The sequence below is a fragment of the Apostichopus japonicus genome, chromosome 15 (genome assembly GCF_037975245.1).
Source record: "Apostichopus japonicus isolate 1M-3 chromosome 15, ASM3797524v1, whole genome shotgun sequence".
In the NCBI taxonomy this organism is placed as follows: Eukaryota; Metazoa; Echinodermata; class Holothuroidea; order Aspidochirotida; family Stichopodidae; genus Apostichopus; species Apostichopus japonicus.
The window spans coordinates 8,286,995-8,312,374 of record NC_092575.1 but is presented as its reverse complement, the minus strand read 5'-3'; the positions used below and the strand labels follow the sequence as shown (position 1 = coordinate 8,312,374).

The window sequence follows — 25,380 nt, the reverse complement described above, 5'->3', positions numbered from 1 at the left end:
GTTGATTAATTAGAGAAAAAGCTGTTGTAAATTCTGTTTTTCATTGCCAAGCTCCCACAAGCAGTGGGAATATTATCACAAATTACACAATCCAATTAATGAACACACATTCAAGGAACAGATGGGGGTAGTGATGGGATGATTGGTGAAATGTAGGTAAATTGGAATCAAAATTGAAATTCATTCCATCACTCACCACTCAAATGCCTTGGTGAATAATAATTAAGTCACCTCCATCCACCACTTCCCCGAAATGAGGAATCTTAAACCCAACACAAATACTAAATCTATTTTCCACCTTTATATTGTACAGTAGGTGTATTCAACAGTGTGGGACAATATATATAATTTTTAAATTTGGAAACTGAAAACTAATTTACTGTACAAATTCAACATTTATACTTTATACAAGGAAACAAAGTCACCATTGTAATTCAAATTGACAATTCACATATTCATTAACAAAACTCTGCTTAGATTCGGATCCAAACAGCATATGAAAGAGTTAAAAACTTCTTCCCCCATCATGACGTTAACTCATTAAGTTGTCATTAATAAGAAAAATGAACTATTGTACACAACATACATCAATGCAATTCAATATAAATTGGAACATTAACATGTCAAACTCTTGGATATGATGTAGATTTGGAAATCAACAAACAGCTCACCATAGTGCAAGGAATTGATATGAATGCTTAAAATTCATTACACAAATAATGGTCTCTGGTTCAGCATACAGGGAGAACAGGGGCTATATTTCCTTTCACCATATCCCTTGAATACCACAGTAGGTCTTTTGCCTCTGGCCACTTCCAATACTTCCCTGTTTTTGCCATGGCATTAACCTGTGAATTACTGACAATTATGTTTTCCACCTCTCCTGGATACAACTGACCATTATACTCAACTATCACCCACCCACCACTTTCCATGGTAACTGATCATTGTTAACCAGCTGACTACCAATTTGATCTTGGTCCCCATTCTACTCAACCTGACCACTGTTTTCCACTTTATTCAGATTAGGATCTGGTTCCTGATCATGGCTCACGACTACCTGACTTTCAACTCCATCATTTAAGTCATACAACTGCTCCCTGAGCATCTCTTCAACTGGTTCACAAAACTGACTCTGTAGGAAGAAAGTCAGCTTGCTCTTACCATTACTGCATGTACGGTCAATAAAATGGACCTTGTGTGTACAGTACCTGGTACTTCAGGTACCTTGTCTGGCATAGAAGCCTAGGCACGGTTATGCCATATGCAGCTACATAGAATGTATCTGTTGCATTCACTCTATGTTGGCATATTCTGCAAACTGCTTGGCACTAGTGATGAGAAGTTTTACCTGCTTTGACATCACAGTACACACTTGATTTTATCTTTCCCCCCACCCCCATCTACTGGGCCCTTCCCATGGTGAGATTCAATATAACTCCATGTTATTGGAATGTCACATGGGTACTGGGTGGCAAGGAAGTAAAAGCAATATTTTGATTTAAACTAGCACAGCCATCGGACCAAAATTGAACCTCTCATCCAGATCTGGACAAATTGTTGGACCTTTTCAATGATAGCTTTATTGAAGTGCAAAGCTTAGAACTTGTCATGTGACATGTAATCACTGATGACACAGAAGGTTTTGCACTTCACCTTCCTCACCTTCAGCATACCATGCACAAACAGTGTACAATGTGAAATTCTCGTGGCCAAAGTATGCTGTATTTCATTCTTTTAGTTGTTAGCATACTGTAGTTCTCGCTGAAGTCCACTTGGATGATAGATAGCACTGTTTGTTCCTGGAAGTGCCTTCTTCAACTTTGCAAGTTCAGCATATATACTGTCGAATTCTGCTATAGTTGTGTCGTTGAATTTACACATATGTTCCGCCAACTATTTCTATTAGCAACAGATTAGGACTACAGACGTGTAGCACCAAACTGTAACAGAATTCCGTCCCTCGCACTGAATTCCGTCCCTCGCGAAAATGTTGATTACCCATAATGCACCATTCATATTTTTGTTCAGTTTCTTTCATCACTACAGATGTTCAAGTCACTGATAGTTGATACTTTGCAGATTTTTATGCATACTGTACTATTTCCTCTCTCTCAAAAAAAAACAATTGTGTCAAAAAATGCGAGGGACGGAATTTTGAACCGTTTTTTCCTATTTTTCTTCATTTTTATTAAAAAAAAATTCAAAACTTTTCCAATGAATAATTTGCACTAGAGATGAACGTCAAATTACAGAAAACCAAATTTACCTCACCCATCCTTATTTTCAGCTAGGTCAATAAGACTAAATTCCGTCCCTCGCACCTAGTGCGCATCTTTTTAGATTTCAACGACCTCTATGTCACTGATAACGAAATTTTTCAGAATTTTTTTTTTTTATTCTGAAGTGAAAATTTGTACTGCCATGAGCCCAGAATAAATTTCTCCCACAGAAATAACTTTACTTTTGGGATTTGAGGATGACCAATTTTGGCTTTGGCCCCAATATCAGTCCACGGTTCTAAAAGTAGCCTTGTCATTGTTATCAGCACTTATACAATACGGAGTACAGAAAATATGTTGTGTAACATGTGCCTCATATGACATTACAAATGCAAGAAATGTATACACCCTACTGTGGATAAAAGCAGTTATAAAGTGTTCCCTTATAGAAGACATGTTAAATGCTTGTGAGTTAATGAGAGGTTTTACTTTCACAATTGTATTAAATTCTAAGGTCAGAGATCATGACAGGTGTGCAAGGTACTTACTTTATCCACTGCGAATGATGGGTTTGTGTCCTCTGAGTCATCAGAATACCAGTTGTTAGGCCCGAGAAATGTTTTCAGACAGTAGGTTACACCTTTCACTTGTTCGAGCATGCAATGTTTCACCTCTCCGTAATGAAGGACCTTACCATCACATGGACTAACCTAACAGAACAAGAAATGTTTAAATACTGAATTACTGAATATTAATTTCTCAAATATCATTCTCACACAAAAATACTGACAAAAGGTTATAGAATTTTATCTGGTAACCACATTTTACGAATATGAAAATTTCCAATTCAGTTATGTCATATCTACAGTACTCTATGTACAGTATATATATAAGTACAGTATCAGTTTTCTTGAGGCAAGTAGTCCTAGTTTATCTTCTTGAGATAACAGGTTGACCAATTTGCAGATGCTACAGACACATGCAATTAAACTTGCAAAGGTTATGACTGTCACCGGAAAAATTCCAAAAAGGATCACACTTCATGGCCACCTGTTTTCAGAAATGATGTTAATGAGACAACTTTTCAAATTGAGCAGTAAGTAATACTGTATCATTAATATCTTACCAATGCATGTTGCTGGTCAATTGGTCTAACTTCCGGTTTTAATTGCCTTTTGAAAAACTCTTGGAGATTCTTGTAATACGTAAGATCTTCTACCAGTGCTTCCGTGACATCACAGCCAAACAACCAAACATAGAGGCCAAGCAGCGGCTGCCGTAGTCTCTCGGGTAAATTTTTATCATTGACTTGTCCCCATAGTCTTGAAGTAAATCTCCAGGGTATTACTCTGTACAAGGTTACCTGTTGAATCAAGGGAATGAATGCAGAAGGGGTCAGCCACAAATAACATGGAAACATGTGAACACTGCTGCATTTCAAAAATTTACACTCATTTAAAACCTGAATGACAATTGTAGTAATGTCAGTACAACATACACGTACTCCTAGGATTTGTCCAAGGTTTGCAATTAAAAGAATCTTAATAACTATTAAGCTGGCACTGTTGTGCAGCATATGGTGTTCACATGACAATCTGTTTACTTTACAGCATATTCTCTTTGTATCATCTCAAACTGTGCATACAGTACCACAAAATCTTGATGAATTCTGCATATTACTGAGACACTGTACATGGAATAAAATGAGCTAATGTAGCACATGCATAGCAAAGAATCTTAAACTACCTACAGTGCACTAGTGTTTTATTTGATTACCATGTCATAATTGTATGGGAGTTCAGTGTTCCATGGTCCAACAAAAAAGAAGTTTTCAGCAGAGAAAGTGAATAATATTATATTATTTACCAATTTGGTTCACTACAAGATATTCACATAATTTAAAATAAATGTCAGCAATGCCACCCGTAAGGTGTATTTCATTATGTTAGATCTTCTGATATGACCAAATTATCAATGTTAATACTGCACACTGTTCTCCAACTTCTCATTATTCTGGCATCAATATTCCATTAGCCCAACTTAATGCACACAGTCCCATAGTTATTACCCAAAAGATTCAATCAATGGCTCGTTATCCATAGGGGTTGTTATAGCTTGCTAATACTGGGTAGTTGAAATTTCTGTGGTGACCAAATTCTTTGTTCTTTTATAAATTTTCCTTCTGGTCTGACCAAATTTAGATTTATCAAAAGTCTACAAATTCCACATTTGGACCTCTACTATTTATATCTCCCAAGTACAGTACATCTTGCATGAATTGTAATAGTATCATGACAGAGTACATAGTTGACAGCTTGGCTAAATAGGGAAGGCAAGTAATTTTGAAAAGTAAAATATTAGTAAAGATGAACAGTGTCTCCCCATCTACTGTATGGCAATGAGATCTGTGAATGGCTGACTTCACACAGCAAAGTACTTGAAAGCAGTATAGATTGCTATTAACTAAACTACTTAAAGCTATAAGACACTGTGAATACTGGTGGTCTAACACTGTGTCTAAGGTACAACATGACAGTGTGCTGGATGACACAGTACTATGTATCAAGAAGGTGATATCTGTTAAATTGTACAAGAGTATCTCCCAAACTTTGCAATGCTGTCAGAAATAGAAAAGATGGGTTTTAAACTATTAAGGAAAGTTAGTGGGTAAACAGACTTATTTGTTAACTTTCCAAGTACTGTAGTTCTTACTCGGGACAGTTTTATGCAGTCTCTGATGACCTAGAAGGACAAACTCCTGACTAAAATTAAAACAATGATGCTGAACAAAGAACAAAGTTATTTTGACATTTATAGTAGACCAAGTGCTGTTAGTACTGATAAAGTGATCAGTAAAGAAACAGATGAATTATGGGTAGGGGTGATTTGGTGAATCAGTGTCTGTAATTGAATGCATAATCTGGTTTGAAACTACTACTAATATCCAAAAATTAGCATACAGTAGAACTAGAACTGATTGTCAACTCATTCTTTTTGTAATCGATTAATCTCATAGCTTTTCTCGCGATTACTCTGTTACAGTTATGACGTCATCACTGTCATTTTTACATTGCAGAAATACATTCAAAACAAATCTTTCCCCATGGTCTTTATTTATTTCTTCTTAACATGTCTTAACGTGTGGTGTCTAAATCATGTTAAAACTTCTACCAAACAAAAACTGTGAGCAACTTTCCATCTACAACATTTCTTAAAATCCTTCATAGTATATAAAAAACTTTCTACGCGGCTACTACAATTACTAGTACAAATAAAAGCAAACGTGTAAACAATGAATAGATGTAACACCTTGCAGTGTTGATGATTAGTATGCAAGTTTTCTGTAGAAGGACGTTCAACGTTCTAGGCTCTAGCCTAGCGTGATAGCAGGCATACAGTTTGCACTTTGCAATAAAACTACACCACAATCGACACACTCGATCAGAAATTCCAATAAATGTGAACCAGGTTGGTAATGAAGTTCTTGTAAACATGTATGACGAAATGACAAATAATTAGGCAATTGTAAAAGATTATTAATTACGAATTTGCGATTGTGTGCAATGATTAAACATTGCTACTGTAGGACCGAATGTTGCACTGCAGAACAATCGTATTACTAACAAGTAAATGCATGAATCTAACCGGAGCAGGTGCTTGCTGATTTTTAACACAACACTAGTGTAGCATTGTGGGAACCACATACCTTTGCCATATTTGCTAACAAACTGCTTTAGTGTTGTGTTTGATAGGTACTGTACTTAGGCTGTTTTTCAAAAGCAGATTAAGTGTAGTGCTAGCTTGTAGTTGAGTAATCGCAACTTAGGTTTTGAGTGCGATTAATCGAACTTCCAAAGTGTAATCGAGACTAGTGGCGATTAATCCATTACGACTATCAGCACTAGTATTATAGTACTTGAACACTATTTACAGGCTTCAATAAGAACTGAAGTGTGCCAGCTACTGTATCGGATTTAAGAGAAAAGAATTGTCCAAATTCCCACTTTGCTTGAAATGAAACAGTGTACAGTAGTTCCATTAGCATAAATAAGCTTACAGAAAGAGAGCAACACATTCAGTATTGTATGTAGTATGTCAGACAGGTTTAATTATTTATGGATCAATGAGCCCATCTTGGTGAACCAGATGGATACTGTAGACTCATTTTTCAGTTTGGGGGTACTACCTATGTTTTATTCAATGTCCTGTTTATACTTCCTGAAATTTGTGAGGAAATGAAATAGCAAGTCATGTTGTACACTTAACATTAAAAATAATGAGAAATAATGTCTTTTCCCTATAAACCTGTTCCCCCTCCCCCTCCATTATAAAAAGGAATGTTGACCTATTTCTCTATTTCTGCATCAACTTTCAAATTTTTCAACACTATCTTTAAAGCAGATTCTTTCATTGATAACAAAAAAACCTATTTATTTGAAATAAATTCAAATCATGAACAAAAGGCCAAACCATTGAACTTTTCATTCTTAGTACATGATTAGAAACATACTGTATCTAAGGAACAAAAGCTGTAGAATCCACTAGTGTTTTTATATACCACAAATTTCACTTTGTGCAAAACTTGACCAGGGACTCTCAGCTTGATCAATTGCATACATCATTTTGGAAAGAGACTTTTGTAATTGTCATAAAAATGTTGGATATTTGCAAAGCAAACTGTTGCCATATATTACTAATACTAGAAATGCTGTGGCTACATTTCTCCTGTATACTGGCACAGATTTTACTTTTAAAAATATCCATCATGTAAAATACTTACAAAACCTTCTTTATAATAAGACCAATCTGGAAGTTCCAATTCATCTGGATCATCTGTAGATTCCTCACCATGGTCATGCTTTTTACTGCAGTTTCTACTGCCCTGCCATGCTAAAAATTCTGCTAAAGGCACCAAATGTAATCCAAATTTAACACATGCTCTTCTAGGATTTAAATGTTTTAAATGTGGAATTCTGTCAAGGAATGGACAAAAGTGGTTGTACACAAAGTACCAGATTTGTATAACAAGGAAGACCCCAAACAGGTAGGGAACCTGTCCTAAGAATAGTAGTGTTTCTGTTGCCATGTTCACTTACTGTTCATCTGCTAGAATGGTACAACCATTCAGCCTTATTTAATAACTTTTTCTCCTCAAGTTTACTTGTCCGAGTCTCTGAGGCTGTTCAAATTCCAAGTTTCATTGAAACTCTCATGGAGTACTTGAAACCAAGTAGTGGCTTAGTAATAACTTGCCAATGCAGTACAAATTGAAGCCTTACACTTGCTAGGCAGGTGATACATTTTTTTTATGCAGCCTAACTTGCCTAGTGTTAATTTCGTGTTCCCCAAATGTAAAAGGACAGTTACTGCATGCAGGAAGCGGTAAGTTTTGGCAGAGAATCCGGCATAAATTTGAATGACAACCTGAATCGAAGACTTTCTTATGTATTCCAATCCAGTCAATATGTGTATCCAATATCATAAATCCGCATAGAGATGTTAATGTTTACTGAATGGGTGAGGCAGATGCAAATGAATGAATACCGTCAAATACTTGAAATAGGACTAAGATAGGCTAGGCTACGCTAAACATTTATAATTTGGCCTAAAATGACTCCCGAGCAGAAAATGTAAGTTCCCGTTAGGCTAGGTTAGTCAACGTTGTCAGATCAATGGAATTTCACAGGAAAGGTTATCTCTTTGGTTCGACTCAGAAATTACGGATGTTTCATCGATCGGTGCTTCATGCTAAGGTCCGCTTGTGTTAACCTAGCCTACCACTTCCTTCGATTCCCGAACGTGGAATAAGCGTACAAATGTACAGGGCTTGGTATTGGAAAAGTACTTGTCAAAACGGGGATCGGTTAGGTTTAGGCTGCATACTTACATGCACTATGCAGCCATGCATTAAGAATGTGCAACCTATTTAGGCTCCGCCCACTTGTTTGGTTGAGCAATGTGTACTAAATACAATCAACACGTAAAGAAAATTCCCGTTGCTGAGCACAAATATCGAACGACATGCCGTGAGGAAGTCAAAGGTCACTGTTATGCATATTTATATAGAGGGCGCACCAATCGTTAGGAAAAGTTAACAATTCCCGTCGATTCCCAAGTACAGGTAAAATACCCCCACTCTACTTTTAAGGTAAACTGATTGCAATAAGTTTTACACCGAAAGATTTTTAAGCTCACGATTTGGTTATCAAATGCTTCGAACATTCGAATGATATATCTTCGAAATTGATCCGTATACATCATTTAGTTTGGTAGACCGCACACAAAAGTCTGCGTCTATCATGCGGTGGGCGAATGTCGGAATTATATTTCAACCCTGGTTGCGCCGAGTGAAGTTTCAAAAACTGCATCCATTCGAAAAAATACTGTTCTCCGCGTCAAAGTATACATGTTCCCATGGAGCATAAATTATCACTTTTGAAATTCTTCTTTAAAGATAACAGGCCTTTAGAACACATGTTGATGCCACATGCCAAATAACCTTTTATCCCCAGTGTAATTCCAAAGTACCCTAATATGTAGGCTACAAAACATTCAACTGTAAAGTTATTTTGTGAAGCTTACCCAGTCGGGTCTATTTTTTCTATGCTGTAGTGATATGTCCCGCTTCAGAGCACTCGTATTGACAGTACGCGCGGTATGAATATATCATATATCAGAGGCAGGTTAGGATTTATTTGTACTGACAATACCATTCTTTGAGAGCATGATATTGGAGTACAGTTTTAGAGAGGTATTAGCATAGAAATTGTTCCAACTGGCTGTATAGCTGCATCAAGCGATGAATATTCATCAAAGATAATCTTCCAAGACCAAAACTTTCCATTGCTTCATCACGGTGAATTGCTATCGTGTCAACTGTACCGGCACATTCATTGTCGAATGTACATAAGCCACATGGCTACACAACGGAGCCAAATGGCAGACACTATACCTGAGCCGCTGCTGCGTAGATTAAGACCATTACTCTTTAAAGATGTCACTTTTAAATGATTGTAGAAGACAAGGGCGTATGAACCGGGGGGCTGGGGCGCCAGCCCCCCCCCCAGTGAAAAATATGGTGGGGCGGAAGTATCATTCCGCCCCCCCCCCCCCCACTTCGCAAGTCAGAAACCCCTTTTTCATTTCCAAATGAGAAAAAAAATCTCATTTGGAGCACCAAATTGCATCTAAGGCCAGGTGAAAATGCAAATTATTTACAAAATGGAGTGGGTGTTGAAGTGTGCTATATTGCACCAAATTGCATCTGAGGCCACTCCCTGGGTCACCCCCTCCCCTTAGACCCCTCCCCCAGGCCGGCCATCAGTCTTCAGCCCCCCACTCAAAAGTACCTTCCTATGCCACTGGTAAAAGTGGCACCAATTTTCAACCGATGTCTTAACTTTTCATTGCCTTCAGTTCATATTGGACATGCCATATGCTTAGTACCAATGGCTTCTTAGATGAATGTAGGTAATTGTGAATACTGTCAGGACGATGTGCATTGATGCACGATAGAGGGTACCGCAAACATGGTAGTACCAGCATTAGAACATTGTCACAAATGCTGTATTTCTGGGCTAAATCATTAATATGGGAACCTGGAAACATTTCAATTCGACGTTGCAATCTTTTTTTGCTTAATGTCCATATTTATTTTAATATTTTAAGTATTATTTAAGTTTAGTGTGTGAAACTAAACGCGTGGTACTGTAAAGTAAAACTGACTACCATAAATCAACAGCCTGGGGTTATGCTGACTACCACACACATCAACAGTTTGGATCATGCTGACTACCATATACATCAACAGTCTGGGGTCAGGCTGACTACCATACACATCAACAGTCTGGTGTCAGGCTGACTACCATACACATCAACAGTCCGGGGTCATGCTGACTACCATACACATCAACAGTCTGGGGTCATGCTGACTACAATACACATCAACAGTCTGGGGTCATGCTGACTACCATACACATCAACAGTCTGGGGTCAGGCCGACTACCATACACACCAACAGTCTGGTGTCATGCTGACTACCATACACACCAACAGTCTGGGGTCCTGCTGACTACCATAAACATCAACAGTCTGGGGTTATGCTGACTACCATACTGTACACATCAACAGTCTGGGGTCATGCTGACTACCATACACATCAACAGTCTGGGGTCATTGACCAACCAGCAGATTTAACTTGGATATTAAGTTACTGCAAGGATCAATGTATGGAGACGGATCACATCAGCTTTGGGACATTTTAATCACTCCCAAGTTGCAAGAAGGTCAACATCGGTGACGTAACGAACCGCTCTAATTAATTTCTGTTATCCTAATCGAAGGATTATCCTGTACAAGTTACGTAACTCCGAGATGTGATTTGACAGTTCGGTCAGTTACCCCTGTCATCAGCTCAGTTGCAGGGTACTAATAATGTTCGCTTATACAGATGCGGTAGTTATATTAAAATATTCTAGCAGGGGCGATATTGAGCACACTTATATATCTATACAAAGACAGGCTATACAGCTTCTAGTCTCATAAACTTTGACTTCACTTCAATCAGAAGGAGACCTGTCCTGTGCGAAGATAACACGAATGTGGCGTAATGGAAGGTCCGATCGATATACAGAGGCGACAGAAGAGGGTTCAATGTTGGGTCGGGGCACAAACTTCCAAGGGCAGTAAGACATACGACATTAATTTGAGGAAGCAAACCGCAGAGTACCTCCAAACGTATGCCGATAAAACCTCTCTGCATTTAGGTACACAAAATTCCAGTAGTTTAATGTTTTTCAACAAAACGTCACTTTTTAAGTACTGCTGATTCTTCATGTTTCATCAAAACGGCTGTTTCGAAATACATCTTTCTTAACTGCGTAAGAAAAGGTCACTTTTGAAATAACGAAAGGGCACTTTTCATAGAAACCCGTGGAAAAATAGTATTTTCATTAAAAAAATACGGACCGTTATATGTATATTTCCTTCGTGCGTCAGTTATAGTCAACGCTGTACATATTTAGACTAGTCTTTATAATAGAATAGAGAGCGAGGGGGCGGGGCGGGGGTGGGGGATGTAAACCCTACCTAAAGGCTTTTACTGGTAGTTAGTCTGTTAGTATTCTTTATCAAACAAGACCAGCCAAACCTAAATATTTGTGTAATTTATACCTGTAGCTTTCGTAATACATTGTGTTTGCATCGTTTAAATTCTTGTAATCCTGTCATATGCCGATACCAGCAGAAACATATTCAACAGTGTTGCGATTGCTTACCATGATATGTCTATATGCACGGATTAGTATTGCTATATTATTAAAGACTCTCATATCATAACAAGAGCTATAAGGTAAAGGGCAGATTAAGTATAAAAGCCAATTCATCAACAAAACAAAATGTAACATATTGATTCCACGCCGCATCTTAGGCATCTATAAATTATCCCTTCCCCACCAGTCAAATGCAAACGACTATAGTTAATGAGATAAACAGGGGCCCGCATCGGAAGAGGGTTCTATATGGCCGGTCACAAACATCAAGGGGTAGTAGGTCATACATGTTACTTTGATGTAAGTGGGCAAACCACAAAGTTAACTCAAATCCTTCGAAGAAAGTGCATGGATCCTCTGTGCATTTCTTACCAAAAATTCCAGTTTTTGAATGTATTCCAACAAAATGCTCAGTTTAGTTACTCTTTACCTTAATTTTCAACTACATGGCACTTTCTTAACTACAACTTCAAAAAGAGGGTAATTTAAAAACGGGCACTTCTCAGAATGTCTCGATAAAGCCTCACTCACCGTTAATGGAGCTAAATGACTCTATGACAATGATGTTGACCCAATATACAATAGAGTGTCGTTTATATGACAATCTGACTTCACACTCACATAGGGTGACACCACCCTATGAGTGACGTCAATCGAACAAATTAGCCATAGTTGTTCAATATTTGATATTTGTGTTTTCAGTGGATGAAATGTTTTCGGTTTTTTTTTTTAGAGGAGGGGTGGCAAAATTTTAGTTCAAATTTCTATGACAAAACGGTGTTGTCACTTGTCCGACAAAGATGTTGTATTTTTAAAACTCGAATTTGATACACATTTTATACGTTCCTATCTCTTCGTTGTTGTACTTTTGAAAGTAATTTCTCTTTCTGTAATTATTTAGTTAAACGTGAACAGACAACTGACTAGGAAATTATAAATGAATTTTGAAGAAGTTAAAGAAGTTATTGAGCTATATAACGATTTTGTCTATGTTCTTTCCAAAAACATGTTTTGTTTCTGTTCTTATTCGTTTCTACATTGTTTTATTGTTAATGTTTGTGCTCTCGAGTTTCATCAACCAGCAAATTTACGTACGTAGGTTATTCAGACTACATCCTCACGAACTCATGTACTCTTGGGCTACACAGGCGTTGAACGCGCAAGTTAAGGTTACAGGAAGATTCGTTCACCTTTCTGTATAATGAGAAGTCACCCAATAAGAACCTGAGCACGATAACCAAACAACCAAACTATACTGATCCACTCTCCGCAACTCAAGGCACCCCGCATCAGGACTGTGCGTATGTGATTATATATAGATGTGTAATACGACTGTCATAGAGATACTACACATGATCCGTAGCCAAAAGGCACAGAAGCGATCCCGGTCAGTATGTGATACCAGGGGCGTATCCAGGATTTTCCAATAGGGGGGGGGCGCCAGGCATGAATGATCGCCGTCCTAGGGGATGGGTCTAAGGGGAGGGGTGTACAATTTTTGCTTTCAAAGAAGGGCTGAAATGCAAAATGGTGTCATATGCATGGGCGGCGATCCGTACTTCCGAGTGGGGGGGGGGGGATATAGCCTTGTTGACTATCTAAGCGTAGCGCCACCATGAGTTGGCGCGAAGCGTACAAGAAAATTTTGGGATTAACAAACCCTCTAGATGGCCGGACACGGCACTTCCCGAGGTTTCCAAGCGGCATATACCCAACTTTAAAATAGGGATGTCATGTCCGAAATATCTCATAATCAGGATCCAAAATACTTTTTTTTTTAATTTCGGGTGTTATTTTGGGAAAATTGCCCCTGTCAATCTTGTTTCAGGCGCAACGTTAGAATGTTCGAGGGCTCTGTTATTATTCGATGAAGAAAATGGCCTCATGCAGGCTATTATAGGCCTATACACATGCAATACACAATTACACATAGTTACATTCCTAGGTACCGATTGCTAGGGCATCCAGGTGAAACGTGTATTAAGCATTACCCTGGTTACATGAGATTCTCAGCTGTTCGAGGGAACATGTACGTGTGTAGGCCTACTATAGGGCCTATATGAATACTATGAGGGTACATATATGTACTATATCAATACCGTGGGCGCAATAATACATTTTGTTGTTATAGGGCCAATGAAGCCTACAGTCAACTATTTTTGCTTTATAAAGACGCTTTATTTGAAAAGATCGCACTGCGTTTATGGTAGGCGAGAAATGAAGCTAAAAAAGAGCCGTACATTAACGAAGATGCATAAATGTAGGCATGAAAATATTCTTATCCCTGGCATTTGGTGGGGGGATATGGTGCATTACATCCCCTCCACCCATTTTCATGGGGGGATATATCCCCCCTCCACCCAGGATTGCCGCCCATGGCCATATGTGATCCATTTTTCGACCTTAATAATAAGCAACATTTCCAGTAAATATGGACACAAAATGCACAATTTAGTATGGCTGGCATGTCATTTAGTGTTTATAGTGATAATACAAACACAATTACCATCTATGTTTCTAAAACTATTATGCCGCCGAACTTCGCCAGAACCTTTTTTTGGCAAACAAAAAATAAAGCATACGGGAGGGGGGGGGGGGTTGAGCGATCACCGACATCTCATATAAAGGTCGTCTTTTTTTTCTTCTTTTTTTTTGCTAAACTTTTTTTGTTTTGGTGACGGCCAATGGGGGGGCGCGCGCCTGTTGCGCCCCCCCTGGATACGCCCCTGTGATACAACAATGTTACGATGCAGTGAAACAGTTCTACGGATAAGGAAGAGACATACCGTTTACACTTAAACACACGAGGCAATACAGTTTGACGTAAACTGAATGACCAGTCTTAAAACCGGGTCTTAAAACCGGCCCGGGCATTTTTCACCTAGACCGGCCCATTATTTATTGATATGTTTCTAACTAGTGATCGCCGTCCTGGGAGGGGGGTCTAAGGGGAGGGGTGTCACTTTCCCATTGAAATTTTTTTGAAGTTAGGGAATGCCTAGATGCAAAATGGTGCTATATTTCTCAATTTTTGTAGGTTACAATCATCCCTTTAAAAAAGACCCAAAATAATTTCCAGAAGCAACACTTGCTTAAACTGAGGAAGGTTAAACACGTAAACAAAAATAGGCAGAAATATATGTTTTAGACTGGTTTTTAATTAGTTTCTTCAAGCATTTTGTGACAACATGCTTGAAAACAATGATAAAGCCTAAATAAAATCCACTAAAATATATATGTTCAATAACACGAGCACATGTCATGTCTACGAGAGTATAGGAGCCTACGCAGTTCGCTGCTTCTGGCAACCACACCATCAATGATATTTTAGTGTCAAGTTTAGCCAGTGAGAAATAACTATATCTCTAGACTTCGACCTTTCGAAAATAAACGTTGAGTTTCACGCCTTCTCTCAAAGTTGTCTGAACAGTCTGATGGATATGTATTCAATTCATGGAGGGCATGGAAAAATATTGCACGAATGTAACCATAACTATCAACCTTTTACGTATATAAGGAAGTCAAAGTTACATTCCACCAATGATTGGGAAAATTCCATGAGCTGTAGATAAAAACACAGCACAATGCTCTTCCTGAGCGGGACCAAAAACGTAAATTTCCACATCGGTAAGTGGAAAGTCGCGAACGTTCACAACTATTGATTTCGCTATCATGTTACGTAATCTTCTTTGAAAATTCCTTATGTCTATTGCAAAGTTTAGGAAACAGAGGTCCGATGACATTATCACCGTTTCTTCAGCTCTTCCATTCACTCTTATTCGTATAGCCTATGTTTCTCGCTTCTCGGCCTTTTGGCTAAGATCATGTGTAGTATCTATTCCCTTTCGAGGGGAATGGTGATACACACCCGACGATGATCACAGTCACAGTCCCGATGCAAGGGGACTGGGGTTGAGAGCGGATCAGTCGTTCGGTAGTTTGGTTTTTGTGCGCAGGTTCTTTTCCTGGGTGACTTTTCTTAAACAGTATATGTTTCACGTGTTACTCAAAGAATTTGAAATAAATACTTGCAAGTCAATTGATACACTGTTTAAATGCAGCGTCATCATTACCGTGTTATTGATTTCAAGTTGTGACATTAAAGGTCGGCCTTATGCGGTAATAGTTAGTCCATACAGGGAGTTGTTATGGAACAACTCCCTGGTCCATATCAACCATTCAGTAAAACGGTGCATATTTTAAAGCTTTTGAAGGGAAAATATATCTGAAACTAACGCGAGTCGGACCTAACTATGTTTTACAGGCCTTCGAAACACTCTGTACGGGGTCACATTTACATTACGGTAGTGCAGACAATGACAATGCCATAAAGATAAGCCAAGCACGTTTTACAAACGTGCTTTATATGCAGCTGCGCAGACTTTAACGTATTTTAGAATGTTTCCCAACTGCCTTCTAATGTAAATATGACCAAGTATTTACGAGAAAGAAGCACTGAAACACGCAGTCTGGTAGCCTTTAATGTAGATTGAATGGCTTTGAACAAGCACTCCCGCGCTTATTCACTGAACTCAACTGATATCTCAACTTCGTCGGCATATCAACTGTTGCTGCCAAAATATTACACCTATATGGTTCTAGGAGAATTGTTGCATATTTAAAAAAAAAACTACAATAACTCATGATCGAAAATAATGTATTACGCGCTACATTTTAGGTTTTTACTTGCCAGAATGGCTGGGAATACGTTCTGCTGTGCACTTTTCATTGCATGATCTCTTTAACACAATAAATTAAGGGAAAGACAGTATAGTTGACTAATTAGAAATCAATACCAGCAAAATACTGACGAACCTTCCTGTACTCAATAAATACCGTAGTATTATACCACGGTATGCTCTCGAATGTAAGGTTTTATTAAAATTCAATTCATGGAAGATAATTCTGTGATAAGGTGTTGCTTCAGGATGAACTTATTCTTCACAATTTGTACACTCTCATGAGCCTACGTCAGACCTGTCAACCTGTTTGACCCCAAAATAGGGAGAATAACACTTTTTTTCAGGGCCATGTTTTGCGAACTACACTGAATAGCCTTTCCTGTTCAGCGTTACTGTGGGGAATTACTAAGCATAGGACTAATTGTTGGCTATTTCAGAAATGTCGCAAGTGATGAAACATTAAAAAACCGGGAGAATACAATATGAACCCGGGAAGACGGGAGATTCGGGTAAAAACCGGGAGTCTCCCGGTAAAACCGGGAGAGTTGACGGGTCTGCTACGTGCTCCATAAAACGCATGCACGGAGATGTCACTAAATATTTAACTGCAGAAAATTACATCAGTTAGTTCATCAAGTCCAACCATGCGAGAAGCAAAATCCTTACGTCCCCGACGAAAATGTTCCCATGGTCTTGGACATTCAAATTTTTCAAAATTGAATTTTGGGGACACTCCTTAAAAGGTTATAAAATTATCTTTTTGTCATAAAAATTCATGTAATATATTTTCCATATTGTTGTCATATACTGTCCATATTGTTTGTCATATTCTGTCCATATTGTTTGTCATATACTGTCCATATTGTTTGTCATATTCGGTCCCTATTGTTTGTCATATACTGTCCATATTGTTTGTCATATACTGTCCATATTGTTTGTCATATACTGTCCATATTGTTTTCATATTCGGTCCCTATTGTTTGTCATATTCTGACCATGTTTATTGTCATATACTGTCCATATTGTTTGTCATATATTGTCCATATTGTTTGTCATATTCGGTCCCTATTGTTTGTCATATACTGTCCATATTGTTTGTCATATACTGTCCATATTGTTTGTTATATTCTGTCCATATTGTTTGTCATATTCTGTCCATATTGTTTGTCATATACTGTCCATATTGTTTGTCATATACTGTCCATATTGTTTGTCATATTCGGTCCCTATTGTTTGTCATATTCTGACCATGTTTATTGTCATATACTGTCCATATTGTTTGTCATATATTGTCCATATTGTTTGTCATATTCGGTCCCTATTGTTTGTCATATACTGTCCATATTGTTTGTCATATACTGGCCATATTGTTTGTTATATTCTGTCCATATTGTTTGTCATATTCTGTCCATATTGTTTGTCATATAATGTCCATATTGTTTGTCATATTCTGTCCATATTGTTTGTTATATTCTGTCCATATTGTTTGTCATATTCTGTCCATATTGTTTGTCATATTCTGTCCACATTGTTTGTCATATACTGTCCATATTGTTTGTCATATATTGTCCATACTGTTTGTCATATTCTGTCCGTTTTGTTTGTCCATATGTCCATATTGTGTCTTGGAACTATCAGAGTTCAATCAAGGCCTGCATTGCTAGATGAGGGATGGAAAGTGGCTGTAATACTTCCAACTTATGGCCTGCTAATGCCTATCCTCCTAATGTCCTACACTGTTTGCCCTTACATGAAAATCTGCCTGGGTCATCATTCGAGCTGTATTTCTCCCAAATGCATTTTAACAGCTGACATATTCTTTGCTAAAAGTTGTTGATTTAGTAGTCACTGTACTTATCCAATCTCAATTAATGTGCACCAACACAACTCAGCAAACTGCTTAATCATCCTCCTGTTATCAATGTAGCAATAAGCTGTAACAAGTAGAACAATACAATAACAACAAACAGATTTAGTAAATGTTTAATCAATTCTTTCTACCTGCTCCATCACCTTACCATTCAAGTAAAATAGTCTATGTAATACAATTTGTCTGTATTGGTCATGCCATCTAAACTGAACTGAAATGAACAAATAGCATTAAAGGTCAAATTTGACTAAAACGTAACTTAACCTTCTTCCATCATTAATAAAATCAAGTCAACCAATTTGTATTTTTAATCAGAGATATTACACAACCACTTTTTGTTGGGGAATGGGAGGGAAGGGAAGGGAAGGGAAGGGAAGGGAAGGGAAGGGAAGGGAAGGGAAGGGAAGGCAAGGGAAGGCAAGGCAAGGCAAGGCAAGGCAAGGCAAGGCAAGGCAAGGCAAGGCAAGGCAAGGCAAGGCAAGGCAAGGCAAGGCAAGGCAAGGCAAGGCAAGGCAAGGCAAGGCAAGGCAAGGCAAGGCAAGGCAAGGCAAGGCAAGGCAAGGCAAGGCAAGGCAAGGCAAGGCAAGGCAAGGGAAGGGAAGGAAAGGGGATGGATGGGAAGAGAAAGAAAGGGTTTAGGAGAAAAGGTTGGTGAAGTATACATGTCTATGCACATTGCCTTTAGAGTCATAGAGGAAAACCAGCTAAGATTTGGAAGAATCACCTGATCAATTTTTCCTACAAATGTGGATTTTTACCTGCTGTCTATCTTTGTAAGTGTAATCATGACGTCCACAGCAAACAGAGGAAGGAGTGACATCAAAATAAATTTCATTTTAGAATTCACATGACGTAATTTCATCGCAAATCATTTTTGCAGAATTTCAAAGCCTCTGAAACCTATAAAGTTTTATATCACATTATAATACCAACAGGCGCGTAGCCAAGGGGGGGGGGCGAAGGGGGCAGCTGCCCCCCCCTTGAGCATATTTAAAAAAAAATATTTTAATGTTTTTAAGATATCGCTAGTATTTTCAAAAGAGAAAATGCTAAGATGCAACTTACAAGGCCTGGGAAGTGCCATTTCCAGCGATCTGGGAGGCATTTTCAGCCAAAATTTTCTTGTACGCTTCGTGCCAACCATGGTGGTGCTACGCTTAAATAGTTTGCAATGCCGAATCTACAGTTTCGCCCCTCCCTTGGCAAATTCCTGGCTACGCGCCTGAATACCAACGAAATTTGTTTAAGTATGTTAGCATCCCCATATAACTTCATTATTAAGATCAATATCAGGCAATAACAAACATTACTTGAAACATACTAACATAGCATTGTTTTCTAAAACAAATAAGAGCATGAGCTAATTAGAACATGCAATGGCAGTGTTATGCACAGTAACAACTTCTAAACCATAATTGCCTTCTTGTGTAAAATGTTATCTTCAAACTTAATGTTGTCTGTAGACATTGAGCATTGTTTGTTAGAAACCTCTCTATTCAGAACTTGAGCTGCAAAGTTGAGATTGTGTAATGCTGACACTTTGGCAGTGGGTGTAAGTCACCTTCAGGAAGGTCTGAAGATATCTGAACTATCAGGGGATTTATCAAGGCATTGTAAGGTGACAGTTGGTATACAGTGGAAGAAACTTATTGTTTTAAATTAAACAGACAAAACTTTGACAACCATCTAGATAGAACAGAGTCAAATGATTTGTTATGGTTGTGCAGTCATGGAATGTAGAACACATGTGAATTTCATGACACAGTGGATAGACAGAAACATACATTTTCTTCATATACAGTTTAGGGTATACCTAGTGCCTTCACAGAATAAATCAAGTCTTTCTCATGATATGCACATTAAAATCTAAGGAAATTTACAGCAAAAATATTAAAGAAGAACTATCTAGATATGCAAGCTTTAACAAATTTCTTAAACAAAGTTAAACATACGTAAACCATTTCAATGAAATTGTTGTGACACTATTACAGACACTGCCAAACTGCAATATCTTTCATCTGTAATCTTGTCAAAACTTTTCTAATTGACTTCTACCAAACCCAATGGGGTTCATCTACACAGTTTGGAGTACCTAAAAATTGTGTAAAACAAAATGAGTTATTGAAATATCAACAGATGCTAAACAGGATTCCTACTCTCATAACTTCAACAATATGTAATTGTTTTTACCTTCAGATGTAAAATGTAAGTATCAGTTAGTAATGTTAAGCTTGTTATGCAATGTCCTGTAAGTACAAAACATACTATGGGCATGTTGATAGTAAATTATGAACATGAGCCTGACTGTGAGATTTATATTTTGCAGTACATTCTCTGTATGTGAATTACTTTTTTTGGGGGAAATCCAATTTTTGGGAAAGCCAATTCTTTTGAGAAATCCTGACCCTGTTAATTTCTGGATTGCATGGAATGATGGTGGAATGTGTTTCCTGGTCACATGGAATTCAAGGTATTGTTGCTTCTGACTGGCACCCCAGCAAAGAAAAAATAGTTGCCTCCAACTATGGGTTGGGTTACTCACTTTATAGAAGATAGCAACTGCAATCAATAGGTCACTATTTTAATTCTTCTTTCCAAACATTTTTCTTTGCTCTTAATTTTTGTAACCTTTTCTCAGTTAGATTTTTATTCGTGATTTACTTGAATTTGTTCTTATTACAAGTTGTAAATCTCTTCCATTCCCTTCAAGATTTGAATTGAATGATAATATTGTGTGATCCCTGGTTACTCTTGACTGGCTCACCCAGCAAAGGAATAATTATATTGGGATTGCCATCAAATATGGGCTCAGATGGTAGAGCACATGACATATTATCCTGAAGTGAGTGGTTCAATGACTTCTTTCCTTTTCTTTAATTAAACCAGAATGAAAAATGCATTGTGGTTTCGATGATATAACATGAGCAGTTTTCTTCATGAATCTGACGTAATGTGTAGTGAGTATGTACATGTTTACAAGGGTTTCACGATTTGACCTCTGATGACCCCAAATGACCTTTGACCTCCACCAAAAACAATAGGCTTCTTTAACTCAATGTGGTTCTTCTACACACTACATTAGAGCCAAGCTTCCAGTATTGAGATATCGTGATTACAAGGTTTCCACAATTTGACCACTGGTGATGCCAAATGACCTTTGCCCTCTTCCAAAAACAGTAGACTTCTTTTACACAATGTGGTACTCCAACACACCAAATATGAGGTCTGCCCATGATTCCCTCTTGAGATATCACGTTTACAATGTTTCCACAATTTGACCCCTGGTGACCCCAAATGACCTTTAACCTCCACTAAAAACAATAGACTTCTTTTACTCAATGTGGTACTTCTACAAACTAAATATGAAATTGGTCTGACCTTCCTTTCTTGAGATATCGTGTTTACAAGCTGGGCGTCATAAACGCACTCACACACACACCGATGCGCCATCAAGAATGCATAGGTTACGATTATCATCGAAACCAAAAATAATTCAATTCTGTTATATGCAACCTTTTTTAAACTATAAAATAGAGGAAATTTCACGAGATATGCATACCCTATATTGTACACATCTGATGCTAATTTATTTTACCAAAAGAGGTGAATTGACGAGAATTACACAGACTTACCTGCCAGTCTTTAGCTAATGTTTCTTCTACACTGGAAGCACCTTGTATCATCCTCTGCTCCCTTTTCTTGATATGTCCGTACTGCTGGTAACATATATAAGCAAATCCAATGCCAAGTGGAATTGGCACCCATTTCAAATTCTGCACGTAGCCAATGATACCAGCTCCCACAAACTGAGATTTCCATGAGGAGTGACTACCTGAAAATTCAATTTATTTCAGCTTACTTGTTTCTTTCACAAATAATATAAAACAAGCACAGTACAGCAAGAACATAAAGTATCAAAGATAAGGGAATGAAACTGGTGTGTTTATTTATTTATTTTCCACAGGTAATAAATATATAAGTTGTCAAAGCGCATAGAACTTGTGGATTATGCGCTATATAAATAACAGCGTAATAATAATAATAATATAAATGTGGAGGGAAGTCCTTAAAAAAGCCAATACAGGCTTAACAAAGTAAAAGGACTCCCAAGGGAAAAATGTATATGCATAATTGGAAATCTTAATAAGGAATAATTTATAACATACAATATAAACAACGTATCAATACTGAGAAATTACTAAATGTTACTTTAGATGGTTTAGATTTTATAGTAGCAGTAAGAGAATTCCATGTCCTTATAGCACGATTCTTTAAACTTAACGTACCAAATGTTGTATTACATAAGTTGTGGTGTGCTTGACAAGCACTTCTAGTGCGGTGACTATGTATGGCGCTGTTTATAGTAAAGAAGTCATGAAAGGCTGCAGGAAGTAAGCCATTCCAAGCCTTGTAAGAGAATGTGGCTACATTCAGCCTAAGAATATTGCTAGATTTAATAAGTTGAGCATTTTTAAAAGTGAGCTGGTGTGTTCACGATATTCAGAATGAGTTATATGACGATAACTTTCTTTTGTAGGATTTCAAGAGGGTGAAGATAAACATTTTAGGCGCCAGACCAGATACTGTAATAGAGCAATATAAAAAATGGGGAAAACTAATATGGGTAAAGCATTCTAAGAATATTCTGAGGAAAGTAGTGTTTCAACTTAGAAATGATACCAACATTTTTCGCCATGTGTGTTTGCAATATTTGATATATGTTCACACTAAGTATTAGTTAACTATCAATATATACTCTGTGAAACTTAGTACTATGTACATGCTTGATTGGCTTACCATCCATTAAAATATCTTTTTTCCAAGAAAAAGGTTTACTTTTATTGAAAACAATGTAGCTGGTTTTATCAAGATTAAGTGATAGCTTAGTAATTGCAAACCAGTCGTAAAATTTATTCAACTCCATGGATACTATGTCATGTAAATTTGTATTGGAATCAAAATATATACTAGTGTCATCTGCAAATAAAATAGTTTTTGCAATATTAGAGATATGACAGATGCCATTGATATATATATATAATGAATAGAAGTGGTCCTAATATTGAACTTTGGGGAACACCTTCAGAAACTAACAAAACACTTGTGGGCTTTATACGGAGATCACACCCGGGCTAATGAGAAGAAAGTATGTATACAGTAATGATAATAAACCAACACTCCATTTGTATCTATGGTAAATGTTGATTAAAAGGTGTAACTGTGTTATACCTATGTGCAAGAAGGACCTACGAGCTATCTTCATTAAACCAATGCTGTCGATTAGTGTTACTAGTGTTGCTGTGATAATGGACAGGGTACTTGCAATAACTCCTACCAGATTAGGCAGAGACTTTAGACAGATCTTTCATCTTTCTTTCCATCTGCCGTCAAACTTTATAATAACCTGTAAATTATTATTTGCACATATTATTCTTTTATTCTATTCTTCTATTTCTATTCTAAGGAGCTTGAGGAATGTTTTAATTTTCGATGTGTAATTTTATTGCTCATTGATTGAATAAACAATCTGTCTGTCTGTCTGTCTGTCTGTCTGTCTGTCTGTCTGTCTGTATGTCTGTCTGTCTGTCTGTCTGTCTATCTATCTATCTAGATATAAAAAGTGTAGAACATAAACTTGTTGCAGTTACCCCTTTTCTCAGCCACTCATATTCCTCATTGCATCCATCATCACACCCTCAACCTCCTCCTTCCCTAGAATACCCCTACCATCACAGGGAGGTTGTGCACTTAACACAGTTCAAACGTTTTCAACTAATATTTTAAATAAATTATTTAATCACAATGAAACTGAAGTTTTATCTGTGATAGGCAATCATAATGACTCTTCAATACAGTATCATAACACAATTGAAAACCTACTTTGCGAGGGCGCTATCCAATAACATGAAATTTTGTCAAAGTTAATAATCATACGAACCTTTATTTCTACATAGCTGCTGTCTGCCTTCCCTTTTAAGGATGCACTTCACTCCATGTCTCATAAATAATGCACTTCTGAATGCCATATCTGCACCTTATAAATCTGTTGGTAGCATATAGATGATATCATTATGCTAAACTTACTTAATATTTCTAATCTTATTTAAAAAAAAAATTGTATGAGAAATAAATAGACTGATGAGCACATTTGCAAGGTACTTGCACTGCACAAGTAGGCTTATTGAAAGCTGGAGAGGAAATTTTTCATACCAATACTTCAATACTTCAAAAGAACAAAATATAAAATTTAAATTCTAATTCAAAGTACTGCTTCCATTCTCCAAACCTCCCCTCCCCCCACCCACCAGTAATATCTCTTTACTATGAGTTGTTTTGTAATATAAACTGAACTCTATTGATTATTTCTCAACTTTTTCATGAAAATGTTGTATATATGTGCACTGAACACAAGTAGCTTTAATTTGATAATCCATTTATAAGTTTATATCGACAGTGTAGTTTTTTCATAGGAGGTACTCGGTAGACATGACAATCTATTGTTTGTATCAAATGGATAGCAACCACCTCCATTTTGCTGTACTAAGAATACATATAAAAGGCTTTATTGTCATTTATAATAACAAGCAAACCAAAATCTAATTTGAAGCTTTATGTTAGTTTTGCAATCTTTGTTCTTATAGGCTCTTTGTGTAAACACTGTGTGGAAATATTTTCATGTCTATAGCAGACCTGTCAACCTGTTTGACCCCAAAATAGGGAGAATAACATTTTTCAGGGCCAAAACACCGGGAGAATAAGGGGAAAATAGGGAGGTTGGTAATTTTCAACTGAAATTATATAAATACTCCTAAATAAATAGTCTACAGTACCGCTCATGTATAACTGGACATGTGTACGCGCACAGGATAGTTTAAAGACGTATAAACAAGTACAATCGCGTATAAAATCGTTGACAAACAAATTGCCGCGTAGACACCTCGTATAATCCCTGTACGGGTTGATACGCAGGTTATGCTATTGTGCTCAATGAATAGAGATTAAAGTCGCCGAAAGAATTAGTGAGATGTTTGAAACAGCCGTTTCTTAAATCGTAGTTTAAGACATGATATTCACCTAGCATCGAAGAGGACCCAGGTAAAGTGTGTGCCGGCATAGAACTTAACTGTTTTTTGTCGTATACAAGTAGCCTACATGCGAACTGCACACATTCGGTAGGCCGCATATACAAACAAGTGACAACTTGTGCTAATTAAACTTGTGCACCATGGCATATGCACAGTGCACGCCGTACTACTGTACTGTATTCAGGACTCGACCAAGGCCAACGTACAATAACAACATTGGGCTAAGTCTGAGAACTGACAAAGCAGCCTGCT

General features: G+C 37.5%; 1 protein-coding gene and 1 pseudogene across 2 annotated transcripts in view; one reads left to right on the top strand and one right to left on the bottom strand.

Annotated features, from left to right (window-relative positions):
• Positions 1-25,380, bottom strand: part of LOC139980702 (phosphatidylserine decarboxylase proenzyme, mitochondrial-like) — a 32,940-nt gene that overhangs the window by 6,769 nt on the left and 791 nt on the right. The window contains exons 2-5 of one of the 2 annotated variants that reach the window (XM_071992550.1): positions 23,982-24,086; positions 21,676-21,875; positions 3,349-3,585; positions 2,771-2,932 (exon numbers count right to left, since the gene is read on the bottom strand). In XM_071992550.1, the coding sequence (XP_071848651.1) occupies positions 2,771-2,932; positions 3,349-3,585; positions 21,676-21,875; positions 23,982-24,069 (687 nt within the window). In that variant the 5' untranslated portion in view covers positions 24,070-24,086. Of the gene's footprint in view, positions 1-2,770; positions 2,933-3,348; positions 3,586-7,002; positions 8,211-21,675; positions 21,876-23,981; positions 24,087-25,380 lie in introns of those variants that run through there. The other variant, XM_071992549.1, reaches the window with a different exon arrangement.
• On the top strand, positions 15,288-15,520 carry LOC139981727 (U2 spliceosomal RNA; annotated as a pseudogene).